The following is a 16,098-nucleotide window of genomic DNA, read 5'->3' on the forward strand; positions in this document are numbered from 1 at the left end:
TGTTTGCTTCAGAGAACCTCTCGCTTTCGCCCCTTTGCGCTGTAGAAACGCGTCCCGCAGTCGAGTATCGTGCCGGAGAGCCCTCGCCATACTTCCATCCAACCATCCGTCTTCTGGGATGATGAACATCTGTGGAGTTGCAGTATTTTGTTTGGCAAAAATAAAAAATACAATTTTGTACAGTTTTATTAAAATCAATTTCACATGGATGTCTGACTTAATCTGCTGCCACAAACAATTTAGACTGTAGATACAGTATATATAGATATTATTGTGCGATGTAAAAAAAAATAAATAAATGTAAAACCCAACGTAACATTTGTCCTGTGGTTTCTGTTCTTATGTAGCCAGTCATTTTATTGATTGAGACGTTTTTGACACTCTTCGGGTCACAGTTCCAGTTGTGGGCTGTTTTGTCCTAAATAAATCAAATACTACAAAACTTCTCAATTTCAAAGAAATTACGTTTATTTGCCTCACTTCTTCTGTGGTTAGATATTAAACATTCACGCCCACTGATAGTTTTAAGACTTCATGTCACCTTTTAAGAACTGTCAGGTTTGATATGTATCTGGTCCAGTTAGACGTTTGGGCTCCTATTAAATTATTTCAAACCTTCTTTTATCCACAACTCATCAAACAGCTTCATCCATTTTTAAGAACTCTAATCATTGGATTTTCTGCTTCTTTTCCTATCTGCCTGGGACTAATTTGGGCTCAAAATAATTCCCCTCATTAATTGGAGAGAAACCACACTTTGTGCTGTCATTGGCAACTTTCTAGTCAAGTTCTGGCTGAATATTTAACCACTTCTTGAAACTAAGTGCTAAATTTATTTTTAAATCATTTTAATTTTCGACCCTTTGATTTAATTTTAGCATTTTATTTTATTTTATTGGATGCGCTTCTCAAACAGCCCTGCAGGTGGCAGCAGCGCTCGCCGTGCTCTCGTCATCCGGCCGGCGGGCAGGGAGCCTCATCTGTCGGTAGCCGGGGCAGCAGCAGCAGCATCTTCACTCTGAACTGTCCGCACAAGCGGAGGGACAGGAAACTTAAAACGCGGCGTATGTGGAGAACAGACTGAGCTAAGTGCGCTCTGCTCGTCTGGAGGTTTTTCTTCTCTTCTTTGTTCTTTAACGCTCCGTTTGTGACGGTAGCGACTTGTTTCGGCTGCTGTCTTCGCACTCTGCCCCGGATAAATGTTTGATGGAGCTCCGTGTCTTTCCCCGGTGCGGTGAATGAAACAAAGAGGATGGACGCAGTCCTGGGGAAACGTTAACGCGGGTTGTTCCCGGATTGAGAGAAAGTATCAACTTTGAGGTAACTCAATAGTTGTAATTGGAAAAAGTCTGAAAGTAAAAGAACTTCGCTGTGTTGCCCAAGATGCGGTCTCGCGCTTGTTCTTACAGTGAATTTACCTCATTTGTACACTTTTACGTGACGTCACAGGTGGAGGTCATTAAAGCCTGAACCTTCAGCTGGCTACCGGATAATTTGAGGTAGCGCCTTTTTTTTTTTTTTTTATTCTCTGAATGCTTCAAACATGAATTACCCGTGCTTTCTGAAACTTACCAGCAGATGTTCCTAATTTGGAGAGCTGAACCTGGTTCTGTTTTGTTGCATGGACCACTCAGCTGCACTGCCAAGGTGGAGATGATGATGAGGAGTATGAATTAAATTAGCCCTTGTTAATTCCGTCCTAAGATGAGCCAGGGGGCAAACCTCGTCCTCCAGTGGCTCTCGAAGCTCCACCTGGCCCAGTACGTCGAGTCTTTCCTTGACAACGGCTACGACGACCTAGAAGTCTGCAAGCAGATCGGAGAGCCGGATCTGGACGCGATCGGCGTCCAAGTCCAGTACCACAGGCACCGACTCCTCACAGCCGTGCAGGAACTCGTAGAGGAGGACAGAAGGAGAGCACCTGGCTACTATTTCACCTTGGAGCCTCTGGAGGCTTCTGCTTGTCACCACTCCCAAAGAGTGCGTGACCCAGGGTCACTGGGGTCACACGTGCAGCCCACAGCCGTACACCAGGCCTCCTGTCCCGGAAACCACAACCCGAGATTCACAGACTGCAACGACTTTGTGACTTACCCCAAGCTGAAGCTGAAGGTGCTGATAAGAGACAAGCTGGCAAAAGATGGAATCAACCTGGGACAAGCACCTTACACCCACAAGGTAGGGAACTGTCACCCCGTGTGTTTCGCTCTTTGTTCAGACTGGATGCTGGCTCGTCTGAAGCTGTCTCTTTGAGTTTAATATGCTCACTTTGCTGTGTGTGTGATGAGGAGTGTGACAAATTCCTCTGATGCTGCTGACGTCCATTGATTCCTCTTTAGGGCTCTTGGGGATGTGTTGCTGTCTTAGGCAGAGCTCTGCAGGGATTCGCCGCACTCTAATGTACTCAGTCTTTTTAAATTAGGCTTTACTGACTTGATTTATTTGCAAATTTCCTCTTCCTTCTGATCTTTGCTGCAAATTTTTTTTGATGGTAGTAAACCCACTTCCTACAATGACAACCCTCTTGGGGGTTTTATTTGTGCCTCATTTTGTGCAAGAAGCGGTTTAGTAACTATTAAAATCTTGAAAAGGTTTGACTTGTTGCATTCTGTGCGCATGCAGAACATTGATGGTGTTGTTGAACATAAGCCGATGTGGTGTGGTTGATTACGGGCAAGTTTTTAGTCAACACTCTAAATATACTATACTTAAAGTTTCCTTCTTTCCACTCTTGAGTGATTTTATTTATTTATTTTTTTAATTTGCGTCTCAAATTTAGTGGAAGTACCGCAATTTTGAAATTGTTTTTCTGGACATTAGCGGGGCACCAACAAAGTTTTTTTGCGCACATTTGTCATGGAAACGCATCTACTGTTGTTCAGTAGCCATTGCAGATGGGTCAGCAGGACCAGGAGGTTTGTAGTCCAGGCCTGTATGTGTGCTGTTGATCGTTCTTCCATCAACCATCCCCTGCAGAGCTAAACCCAGGCACTGTGAAAGTGTCAGAGTGCGTTTTTTTTTTTTTTTTTTTTTTCTGTGTTTGGGCCTCTGATGAACTGTTGACCTGTTCACGGCCTGCTTCCCCCTCTTGACAGCTGCCATAGGTTTTATCCCCTGTGACCTCAAACAGGTTGCATCTGGTATAGAAAAATGCATAGACAGCTTAGTGTGAGGAAAAATACTATAATCCACTGAAGGCTTTACACTATACTTAAAGCATAACCAGCAGCAATTTACAATTTTGTTGAAAATGCCAGATGTTTGCTTTATGTGGACCATCTACTGAAAGTGTTTCTTGTGTCATGATCCACTCCCTGCAGGACCGGTGGGTTTGTGTAGATGCAGAGGATAGTTTATTGCACTCAGGTTGTGATATACTCAGAGGACAGTCTGTGGTCATCCAGGTGAAAAGAGGAGCGACAGCTCTGGCTCGTTTTCAGCAGAGTGTCTGGGACTCTGAGGAAGGAAGCACCGATTAAACTCTGGATGTTTCATCGGAGAAAGTGGATGACGATCGTTGTAGTCTGTCCAAAGTGTGTATGTTTTGGCCGTGCCGTACCTGACTGTCAGAATGAATCTTTACCAACTAGCCCCGTCAACTGTGACTGAAGAATCTCTCTACATTTTCAGACTTTACGACTGGGCTGAACACAAAACAGGTTTTGTTTGCAATCAGACTGTAATGCCTTAGCGCAGTTTTTACCAGAATAAAACGCATAACCCGTTTTGCTCCTGCTGTTTGACATTAAATCATGCGAAACGTTTCCTGTTTTAGGTCAGTCTTACCAAAATTAAAAATTTGTCAGATTTTTTTTTTTTTTTTTTTTTTTAAGAGTGCAAAAACAAAAAGACAATATGAATTTAAATATTTAGGAAAACCCACTTGGCGATAATGCTTTGTACGCTACGAATAGCCTAGTCGGCAACATTTGAGCTAAATGGATGCAAACCAGTGAGCCTATTTCGAGGTTACAACCTGAACTCACTCTTTTCTTGTGTGACGACAGAAGAAATCAAGACATGTTTTGATGAAAAGTGTTCATATCGGCCCCAGATCAAAATGATAACACACTTTATTTATGTAGCATCTTGCAACAATGCCTTGCATTGACCCAAAGTGTTTTACAAGATACAACAAATAAATACAATAAATCAGTGCTCCATTAAAAAGACCCAATTAAAAAAAAAAAAAAGTACAATGAAATCTAAAAATACTAAAAGTTAAACATCTGAACCCCTACAAAAGCAGAAGTCGTTGTGCAGCTGATAAGTGAGTGTTGAGTCAAAATCTAACATGTTTGAAAAGCTGCTCAGCATGGAAGAAGCCATTTCAACAGAGGTAAGATTAGTTTGCATGAAAGATGTGTGTGAGCAACGCGGTCTGCAAACCCGACTCGGTTTCACCAGTTCTGTCCGGAGGAATGGACCAAATGGACCAAACTGACAGCATACAGTCGTGACGCATGTGGGAGGACAAACATAACGTTTAACTGCATCGTGAAGCTTAAGAGTTAATTCTACCATAAACTAAACAAATGTATGGAAACCGCTCAGTTTGAAGAGGGTAAAAGTAAAAAGATGATGTCGTTATTCTGGTATGTACCAAATAGAAGTAACTTTGGTAATCCTGCGACCTTAAACTGGGAATGTTTAGTCTGCTTAATGTCACTGAGACAAGAAAAATATCAGGTTTCAGTTGTTTGTGCATTTCAGACCAGTCGGGCCAGATGTTGGTTCCTGTCTGACTGAAGTGGTGTGTCGTATGTCTGCTAATAATAAAGAGTATTTTGAATGCCTGCAAAAACAATCCTTAGTCATCTGCCAAATGCTCTTGTTTGCCTTTGGTAAAGATTACCCACTTTGGCGTATTGGCCTTATTTTGATAATAAAAATTTAATTTCAATCTGCTGCGCGTGAGGCTTTAAAGCGTTTTCTGTTTTCTCCCATCGCCGAATAGCTGTGGCCAATTTCTCAGTAACGGGTGCGTGCAGCTGATGAAAGATTCAGGGGTTACTGACGACTAAGAGCAGAGGAACTTTCTAGTTGACTTTTGACCTTTTTGGAGCGGCTGCAGCGAGTAAATGCATTGTTAGATTTAAGCGCTTCTCTTCTAATTTTCTGAGATTTTTTTCCACTGAGTGATCATCACTAACAAATTATTGATGTGCAGCTTTGGTACTCTTGCCTTCACCTCCGCTCTTGGCGTTTAGAGTGTCAGGTCGTCACTCGTGCTTCCTTTCAGTGGGACGCGGGCCAACCTTTTCGACACACTAAATTGACCCCCTTTAGCGCGTCCGCCGAGACGACGAGATGAAAACGTTTCATTCGTTTTCATTGTGACTGAGTGTCGCCGTTGGACTCTGGAGTCAGTCGTCAGCGAAGAGGGATTTGAAGCCATCAGCTGGGATTGGTTGGCTGCACGTGAACAGCGTTTTGAAGCAGTTTGGCCTTTCAGGTTCACCAGATTGAGTCCATTAAAACGACTGCAGGTATGTAGGCCACCACTGCTATTTTCTTTCCCCCCTCCCAGTATAAGTACAGTAGCTTCAGGCTGTGCTGGGATAATATTTTTACTTTGAATTTTACGAGGTTTTCACTGTCTGATCACCTTGAGGGAAAAATACACCAAGGTGTTTTTAAACTCAAGAAAAAGAAAATAAACAACATGATGGTTTTTGTATAAAACAGAGAAGCAGGCATTTTTTTTACCTACTACTCCTAAAATAATTCATGACATGATTATTATAATTATTATGCCATTGTACTAATTATGTAATGTTTGGATAATAATATATACTTAGAAGTTTTCTGACAATTTTCCTGTTTTTATTTAAAGAAAAATTAACATTTTGGCCAAATAAAATGTCTGAAAAGGTTTGAAATCAATTTAAATATAATCAATAAGATGCAAGACTTGCTGTAAACTTGGTGGAAGACTGTTGAGCCAAACTCCATTTTTTTTTTATTTAAAAAATTAAACAGCAATTATGTAAAGTGTAATCTTTCTTCATAAGTTATTTTTTTATAAAGCTGAAGAAAAACAAAGCTCATATAATAGTACATATGACACCAGTGAATAAAATCTTCCTAATATAACGTCCTTCTAAACCCATTTAGCTTTTCTTCAAAATACTTTTTTTCTGCTTTTCTATTTACAAAGTAAGCACAATTTTAACCTAAAATGAATTGAATTTTATGGTTAATATTCAAAGCGTCATAAATTCCATTAAATAGAAAAATGTAACAGGATTAAGTTGCACTAAACATGTGGCTCTGCCATTTATTTCTAATGCGATTTTGACCATGATCTCTAGTTATTGAGCAGTTCACATCACACAGAAACAGGAAGCTGCAGCAGGCAATACATTCTCTCTTTCTGTTTTTTCACCTGGAGGATCAGCGTAAAGGGTGAAAAACTAAATTTGAATATTCACAAAATGTACTTTTTTTTTTTTTAATATATTGAATTCAAAGATTTTCCATCGTGACAAAACCCGTCTTACATTTGCCAGGCTGTCTTGTCCTCAGCTGTTGTCTGCTGTTAACTAATTGCTGAACGTTAGATTTCCTATGCAGTCAAATGTGAACACATGTACTTTAAAAACAGGCAGCAGATTCTTGTTGCTAATTCGTGATTCTTCAGTTCCTTTGGGAACATCCAGAATGGGATTCTTTCCTCTGTAGTTGGTAATCTGGTGATCAACTTCAATAAAATTCAATTGTTTTGTTTGTAACATGTTCTATCAGTACCTCAATAAGCCTCAAAACCTCAGAGGCCTCTGTCCATTGCTTTGCCTAAACAAATTCCCCAGAATGGTGACTACATCTTCGTTGTTTGGAGGGTCTTTTGTGTTTTTCGCTTTGCCAAAGCATCAGAGGACAAGAAGGAGCAGCAGGCCCCTATTGATACAAGAAACGAGGATCTGAATAGGACCTGACAAAACACAGGGTCTGCAGCCAGCAGCCGCCTTTGTCAACCGGAGCCTGAGGGAGGCGGCGCTTGTTGAACGTTTTAAAATACCAACCGTGAACATGTATGTTGTGTGACACAAAAGAAACAGGAAAAATGTAAATGAATGAAAGGAAAGGCCTTTGAAACTACTTACAAAGTCTTTTGTAGCGCATTAATACCCTGCAGGGTAAACGGTAAAACTTAGACTTTAAACAGCTGAGGAATGAACTTGGTTTTCATGAATTACACGATGCCAACGTGGACACAAACATGACACGGTGGGGCGTAGGGGATAGCATGACCCACATTTGGAGGCCTTCAGTCCTCGACGCGGCGGTCGCAGGTTCGATTCCCGGACCCGGCCGACGTTTGCCGCATGTCTTTCCCCCTGTCCCTCCCCCTTCCTGTCAGCCTCCTGTCATATAAGGGACACTAGAGGCCACAAAAAGACACCCTGGAGGGGAAAAACAAAAAACATGACCCAGTGAAAACCGCTAAGAGTTTTCAAAACGTCTGTTATTTGTGCTGTTTAAACATAAAATCAGGAGGGTGACGATTCATCCAGGTCAAAACCGGTTTGACGAGAATCATTTACAGTGATAAACCAGGAGAGTTGGTTTCAAACATAACAGGGTTTCCCTCAGTGTATTATCAGCCTGGTGGGCCACCAGGCTTTGCTTCCCCTACCAGGCTTGGCATTGCTTTTTTTATTTTGTGTTGGTCTTTTTAAAATATTTGTATTTTTAAGACTTTATCGTTGGTGATCAGGTGTTAATCTTCCAGTTGTCAATTGCACATAATATCAACTGATATTTTCAAATTTCCTGTCAACTTTGAACATTTCTTAGCTCAGACACACGGCGGACCGCTGGACGAATGACTGCCTTAGTGCCCAACCACTCGGCTTAGCAGGTTTTCTGGGGGAAACCTTGTACAAACTGTATTTTAAACATCTTACAAATAATGGAGATTTCCTCTGCATTCATAATGCAGAACGTTGTTTCACCATGACCCGGTAGCATGTACTATCTGTTTCCTGTTCAGAGAAAGATATTTTTGATATTGATGGCAGATGACTCCTAAAATTGCTCGATCCAAGTCATACCAAAAGGAAAAATTTAAAATGTAACCTCAAACGTTTTAGATCACTTAAAAAAATTGCCAATTATACATAAAGTTTTGCTGATTTCTTTGATTTGGCTTTGTATCACCCAGAATCAGTGATTTTTTTTTAAAGACTGACTTGTCACATACAGTGCAGTACGCTGTAATTTCATAAATAAGCAAACCTGGTCATGCTTTAACCCTCTGTATGCATGCTCTGTATCTGTTATCTCTGCCTGGCAGTGCAGTGTAGGGTGGGCCTACTTATGGACTTTATTGATGTTATGTCAGGGTGGATTAGGTCAAACCGGTAGACAATTGCAGGAATGTGGCTGGATTATTGCTCTGATGGTGCTGAGGGGGGGCAGCACTTAAAAGCTTAACTAGCTACGAACCTGCTTGTCATAAATGCTTTGGGTTTCAGGAAAACTCGTGTCCGAATGCTCTCCCTTTTAAAACAAATCGCGCACGTCTGTATATGGATCTCTGCTACTTGGAGCAATCCTGCCCAGCTCTTTTAGGACAGCATGTGTTTTTCACGCAGTCTGATGCATAATGTACACCACTGTGTAAAGCGAGGCTCAATTGCTGACCTATATTTGTGAATTTAAGATTAGAAATGTCCAGAGTCGCTTCTTCTGTGCATCTTTCCAGCTAATTTTCCTTGTAAAAGGATCTGATGTCTTTTCCTTCAAGTGGAAATTATTCAGAGGAGCATATAGCAAACCGTGCGAAGTTCATTACATACTTAGTCTGACTAGCAACACTATTTATCAAGCCTGGCTAGGATTCATGATGTAGTTCAAGAAGTGGTGGACTCCACTGTTCTTGGATTTCTCTGAACAGCCTCCTTCTTTTTACCTGTGATGTTTTGACTTTTGTTTTTCTGTTGTCTTCGCCTTTACAAACTGAAATCGCAGCATGTTGAAGGAGACATAACCATCAATACTGGCGTTCTTGAAACAGTTCTTAGCCGTATGTTTGGGATCAAAGTAAATCCACTTTATTTGAGCAATTTTAAAATGAATTAATTTAACTAATTTGCTTAACAATAAATACCTAGATGATAACACAAAGTTTGACTTAAAATAACAAGAAAATTATATGCAAGTAAAACCGTCAAAAATAAAAGCCAAGTAAAAATGAGAAATTACAACAATGATGAATTAAATGAAACCACTGACTGGATTTGTAGGAAAAAGAAATGGATTCCATTAGGGCATGAGGAATATTTTAGTTATTGAGCACTCTATCGATTATTGTTGGGATTAATCAGGTACTCAGTGGGATCTCTCTCTCTTTCTCTCTCTTTCTCTTTGTCTCTCTTTCTCTCTGTCTCTCTCTCTCTTTCTCTCTGTCTCTCTCTCTCTGTCTCTCTTTCTCTCTGTCTCTCTCTCTCTTTCTCTCTGTCTCTCTCTCTCTTTCTCTTTCTCTCTGCCTCTCTTTCTCTCTCTTTTTCTGTCTCTCTCTCTTTCCTTCTCTCTTTCTCTCTTTCTCTCTGTCTCTCTCTGTCTCTCTCTCAAAAAATGATAAAACTCAGACAATTCCATGTTGTGCTGCTAGCCAGCACTTAGCAACAACTCGTAGGCGGAAGTGAGAGCGCTGCCCAACACAAGTAATGATCCGACGGAACATGATACGTTAAATAACAAAACATAGTTTAATGAAGCTAAATTTTGCTTGAGTGATTTTAATAATCTAGGTGGTGGAATCATTCGAGGAATCGTTACAGCCCTAGACGTTGAAGATGTTGAAGCCTCGATGACGAGTTCTTTCTCTTACCCTTCGACTTGGATTATCTTCTAACCCCGGAATAATTTCTGTAACATGACTTGAGGATGAGAACTTTGGCCAAAACAAGCCATGACTCTGGCATGTTTACAACTCCAGACCGAGAGAATAAAAATCCAACTCTTTTCTTTCATGTACTTAAAATTTTAGTTAGCTAACGTGAGCTATTAACCAGTTAGCCAGAAAGCTGCATCTCATCTTGCCGCCTTCCAAACGAGGCTCATGCTTTTGGGATTCTTTACTTTCCTCTTCCAAGGTCAATGGATGTACAAGAGCTGGATGCAACATCAGTCTGCGGCGCCGAGGCCTTTGACAGGTGGTGCAATCCGGATTTGTCTGAAACCTAATGAGGCTCTACGTCGGCTCCAAACGTTACCACAGATTTAGTGATTATATGCCGTCTGTCTTCAGTAGAGGTCAAAATTCACATTCCTGACAAATATTGGCCAAGTTAAGCTGGTTGTTTCACCAGAAGTCACAGATGTTAATTCAGGATGAGAAACGACTCGCATGGTCGGCGTTATTAACTGTATTATCACAGCATTTCATGTCTCCTCGGCAGAAACGTGGCATAAAACGGGAGAGCAGCAAGTTTATTGTACTGGTTTGTATTTTTGACTTGGTTTGTGAAAATATACTTTCTGGTTTTAGAGGAATAAAAGGCAACTCAAGAACTGTTTCTTTACTTCAAAATGAGATTCTCTTTATGAGACGTATCAATCAATCAAACTTTATTTGTATAGCACATTTCAGCAGCAAGGCATTTCAAAGTATGTCACTTGAGACATAATATCTTTTTACACACGTTCGATTTCAGCAATCTTATAACCTGGTAAAGGCCGGATCAGTTATGCATCAAAAGCCTCGACTTTCTTTTTATGCCAACTGTATAAGTCCTGCCAACATTGAGTGGAAAAGAAGGTTATAGTTACTTTTCTATTTTAGAAGTGCAGCTATATTTTAACAAACTTTTATTGTTATGCATCATGTTTGTTTCTCATGACTGTATTCAGTAAATCAGCGTTTTTATTGAATTCTCATTTACAAGAATATGAAGTCATGCTTCAATTTGGAGTTTTAATTCGTGAAAAAATTATGTAAAATGTTTTTTTTTTTGTTTTTTTTATTATTTCTGAGCAAAGCACTTATTAAGCTTAATGAGACCGACAGTGAGATGATTTGATCATAATCTGGACACCAGAGGGAGAAATGTGGCTTTTTCCATAAACAGCCAGAGATTTTATAGCCTGTTGGATTTTAAAATATAGGTCATATGTTGAAGCTTACGGTTTGTTTACATGCTCAGGCGCTTTGCACATTAATAGTAATTCAACATGTCATATATTAGTAATGAGTGTCTCTTGATTTTTGTCACACAGAGAAACGACTGAATATGAGATTAATTGATTTAAGCTGTTAAAGGTCCAGCTCTTTAACAGCTTTATTCACATTCAGAATAATGCTTCCCTTTTATTATTTTAGTGCTGTTGAAATGTAAATCACTTGTTCCATTTTACAGTTCACACCAAGACCATTTTAAAAAGGAACATCCATTTTGTTCATGTCATTTCTTATTAATCCCACTTCTCTGGTTTACAGCAGAAACAACCAGCAGACTAACAACCAGAAGAGACTTTTCCTGTTTTTTTGTCTTAGATTTAGCTGCAGAAATTGAATCCAATCTGGCATTTTTTTTCACACCTTTCTACTGTCTGTTCAGTTTTAGTTTTAATATCTGCCTTTTGTTCTGGGGTCAATGAAAGGTCAGAGTGTGCTTTACTCTCTGACTCATTTGGCTTCAGCTTGACCTCGTTGTGTTCCATAATTCACCTGGAAAGAGGGATGAAAGGGGGAGGGGGAGTGTACAGGAATGAGGGAAATACTAACAAAGCATTCAGATGAAGTGGATCTAGTTAAACGCTCAACTGTGCAATCCGACCTGTGATGACTTCAAAAATGTCAGTGGCAACAACGCTGCAGATTAAGGACTCGACATAGAACTGACTGGAGCTCAAATGGTTTATCAATAAATAAATTCACCACAATTGATTGATTTAATGCATTCAGGATTATAAATAGCTGCTAATTCGGTATTGGTTAGAAAAACAATCGTGCTTTGATATTTGTGAAGTCATAAATTATGTTGAGGCCCAACTCTCGGTTGGTTTCCTGAAATGTAAATACACGTTTTCAAAGCCTCTTCTTTCTGAAAGGATCCTGCAGATATTGTCTGACGTTTTCACTAGTAGTTAAAATTTTTAATCAAGTTAATTGTAGGGTTTTATAATTCATTTATTGTAGTCAATCAGAATTTCACTGAAACCCATGTACAGACAAAACAAGCAGTATTTTCAATTCAAAACCCCGTTTTGCTGCTAAATTATCGAATAAATAGATATGTGAGCTCAACAACAAAGATATTTATTGTTTTAATCTGCTGTTTACGTTATTCTGCCATCAGATTGTTGTTATAGTCATTCAGCTTTCAAGTGTTTCAGGAACATCTTTGAAAAAATACTTTGGAAAATAAAGTGATTTAAGGTGCAGCCTATAACTTTTATAAAAAATAAAAAAAAGTTTTCTTTACATGTTTGTTATAACTCTTACTACGTTGTGACAATATAGCAAAAGAAATGATCCGAGGAAAAAAGAAATCAAGCTCGTCTAACTTATCCCAGTGCAGCAATGCAGCTCTCAGTCAGAAGCAACCAATCAGAGCCAGGGGGAGGGTCTTGGCGCTGTCAATCAGTTTTTAACAAATATGTAAAAAACAACTCCTTTTAGTAAAAGTTACAGACTGCAGATTTAAATATGTTAAAGCTTTTAACGTGTTAAAATCTATGGGATTAATGAATCAAAATTAAGTCCCGGTTTTGACCTCTCTGGTTTGTTTTGGCTCATCTTTGCCCTCCAAAGCTAAAGAATTACACTTATTGCTGCCTAGTGCACACTGATATTAATAATTCATCTACTTTAAAGATATAAATGTATGTGCATCTGATTGTATACTGGCGTTAATACTCTATTGGTAAAAGCAGAGCTAAAGTCTAAAGGCTTGTCTTTGTCTTTAAATGCCTATTTTTGCGTCGGATTCGTAGATTTAAAACAGATTTTTAATGTTTACATATTTGCTTTAAGTTTTACTGCTTTTCTTATGCTGTTTACGTGGGTCCGGCCAATAAGAGCAGTCGGGAAAATCACAGATAACGTCCTAAATCAGTCGCTCTGTTTGAGACCTTTTCGTGGGGTCAGCCCTGCTGCACAGAGGCTCGTTGGATAATCCCTCAGGCCGTTCAAGGTCTAGTTTGCATGTCTGTCCACTGAACGCAGAGCGGTGAAACTTTCCCCTCGGATCCTTAACGTGGCCCTTCGTGTACAGCCACTCTGCAGTTGAAGAGTTCACGACCTGCCCTGCATCTACGGCCTGTCTGTGCAAGTGAGCCTTCAGACCACACAGGCAACATTGTACTTGACCTTTTAGGGAAGCTTTGGCTGTTCGAAGCAGAAACAAGCCAGGGGGACACACTTCTGTCCAACAGTGAATGCTATCCGTTCTGATTGTGACCCATTTTCTGCAGCGTCTAAGACCTTCCTCCCCTTATGAAATTCAAATGACAATCAATGCGACGCATTGCCATAGATCCAACCGTAACAAACCGTAAGCTGAGCTACTTTCCCTCTGATCCATTTACATCCAATTTTCTCAAGTCTAGTGATCGGTGTCGTGCTAAATTGGGATGACAGCGGTTCCTACATATATCCACATTACCATGCATTTAGTTTTCCCAGCCTATTTAATGTACCAAGTACCCCACTGCCAGCATACGTAATGCATCCACTTATAGAAATTCTTGAAAAATGGATGCAGCTGCCCTTTACTCTCAGTATTGCCTCGGGTTCACCCATTAAGCTCTTTTTCACTTTTAGGGGAAATGTACAAGCTTAAGTCATTGCTTATTCTGGGATGAGAAATGTACAAAGGTAGCTCGATGAATGTGAAAACGGTGGTGCTTTTTTACAGAGAGTAAAAAGAAACGCGTAAAAACAATACAAGCAAGAATTTTCAAATGTTGACAATCTAAGAAAAATGATCTGCCAAATAATGTCTTTGATAGAGAAACCCTGTATATTTAGGTCAAGGTTTGATTACTGGAAGAAGGTAAGAAGGTAAAGGTTGGATGTAAGCGATATCCCATCAAACTGTGTGCATTACTGCTTATGTAGTAGTCTGAGTGAAAGCATGGGACGTTATGATCTTAGACGAACCTCTTAGAGGAAATTTGATCCACTTCCTTCAGGTTTCAGATTTGTTTAGCTGTAAATCAGTCAGTAAGCTGAAGATCCTCTCAACTTTTCCTCTCAGCGATTGGAAAAACCTGACTCATGTCAAAGTTCCTCAGATCAGCTAAATGGATGTAAAGTAGGGCTGGACAGTAAATCAATAACTATATATATCACAATAAATGCGTCCGGTAGAATATTCACTAATTTCACTAAACTCCGACCCAGAACCGCACAGCATTTTGGGGGATGTAGGCAGAGGAAAAGTCTTTAGCTGCTCAACTTCTCACGGCGCGCTAAGCTAAGCTAAGCTAAGCTAGCAGCATCAAGTTACTCACTTATTCTTTCAACCTTTTTCTTTAGATCAAATATATGTAGCAAATATCGTTATAATCCTAGCAAAATATTATGTCCACAAGATGAAATGGAGTGGAAAAAATCCACTCTTTTAATAATTTTAAAGGACCTGATTTAAAAACGCATGCTGTTGAAAAACTTCACTTTAATAATAGAAAACTTGTTAAAACATTAATTATTCTAAAGAAATATAACTTTATCTCATAAGCAGATCCCTCTGTTATATATATTTTACTTTTCTTTTGCTGTATTAGACTCTTTATGTATTCGAATATATTTTTGACACTTTTTATTCAAAAAAAAATTGTATAAATAAAAAAATACACTTTGCTTTATTATTCAACTTTTGTTGTTTGCTCTATTCATTCTACTTTGAAGGTTGCAAGACTTTAACACCAACAGCCTCTATGTATGTTAATGTTTGGTTGAAATAAAGTAAAATAAAAAATCCTCACTCATTTTCTGGTTACCTAGCAACAGCCTGTTGAGTAACTTGCTGAATGGTGACGGGAAACAGAGGATAAAACAGGAAAAGTTACGCCGGTATTTCAGATATTTAAAACAAAAACTAATCAATAATTATCCATCGACTGATATTGAACCTTTATAGTGTGATATGTTTTTCATATTGTCCAGCCCTAATACATTTTTTATCATGACGGAGATCAGTATTGGGAGAGTTTTGTTAAATTCATCAGTATAAGCATTATAGTAGAGCCTCGCCTTTTTGTGGCTCAGTATTCACAGATTCACCTATTTGCACATTTTTCTGTGGAACGCAACTCTAAATCATTGCAAGAAAATTTGCCTGCGCAAAGACTTTGTTGTTTTTTGCTGTTTTTTTTTTATAGAACATTTCTAAATTACTGGAAACTCAATGAAGCCTGGGAAACATTTTTTAAGGTAAGTGCTCGAATGGTCTAAATAGAAAAGTGCTGTGAAGTGCCAATGCATTCTATTTCACCTCTGCTTCCCCTCATAAAAAATTTATTTCTTTGGGCTTCAAAATAGGTCGAAAGGAAAAGAACTGGACCAAGTAACAGTGTGTTGTAAACTGAGCTTTTTGTGAAGCGGGTGAAACCAGTCGTCCTGAGCTACACTGGTAACTTTATTTGTTCATCAAAGTAAAATGTACGTTACACATACTTATTTTTCCAAAGGTGTCTAAGCTTTACGCTCACTTTATTTTGTTTTAATATACGTTACGGTAAATCTGATGTGTGGAAGGCTGTCAATACTTCCAGGAAGTTGCCAAAGTACTGAATTCATTCAGACTGAAGTTACTTCTTTCCTTTAATTAGACCTAAGTTCAGGTTTTGAAGCCACCTTCTTCATCCTCGTCTCACAAAAAGGCGCACATGCACTGTGCCTTTTTAAAATCTTACCTGGGTGTTTCTGACAGCTCTTTGAATGTTTGTCCTACTTCAGTGACTGTGTGGAGACCCGTTCCTCTTTAAAGAAGTTTTGACGAAGCAGGCGGGGTTCCCTGGGACGGTCGATGACATGAATCATGTTCACCGAATGAGTTTGACGTTCCCCCAGGTTCTTCCTGGGAAGCCGAGAGAAAGCGATAGCTGTGGAAAAGTACGTTTCGGAAACCATTAGAGTGGGTG

General features: G+C 39.4%; 1 protein-coding gene across 2 annotated transcripts in view; it reads left to right on the forward strand.

Moving 5' to 3' along the window:
* The first annotated feature begins 945 nt into the window (after window positions 1–945).
* LOC122846699 (SAM and SH3 domain-containing protein 1-like) overlaps window positions 946–16,098 on the forward strand; it is a 65,961-nt gene continuing 50,808 nt past the window's right edge. The window contains exons 1-3 of one of the 2 annotated variants that reach the window (XM_044143802.1): window positions 946–1,320; window positions 1,450–1,499; window positions 1,635–2,178. In XM_044143802.1, coding sequence (XP_043999737.1) covers window positions 1,705–2,178 — 474 coding nt within the window. In that variant the 5' untranslated portion in view covers window positions 946–1,320; window positions 1,450–1,499; window positions 1,635–1,704. Of the gene's footprint in view, window positions 2,179–16,098 lie in introns of both variants that reach the window. The other variant, XM_044143804.1, reaches the window with a different exon arrangement.

Source organism: Gambusia affinis, linkage group LG16, assembly GCF_019740435.1.
Source record: "Gambusia affinis linkage group LG16, SWU_Gaff_1.0, whole genome shotgun sequence".
Lineage (NCBI taxonomy): Eukaryota > Metazoa > Chordata > Actinopteri > Cyprinodontiformes > Poeciliidae > Gambusia > Gambusia affinis.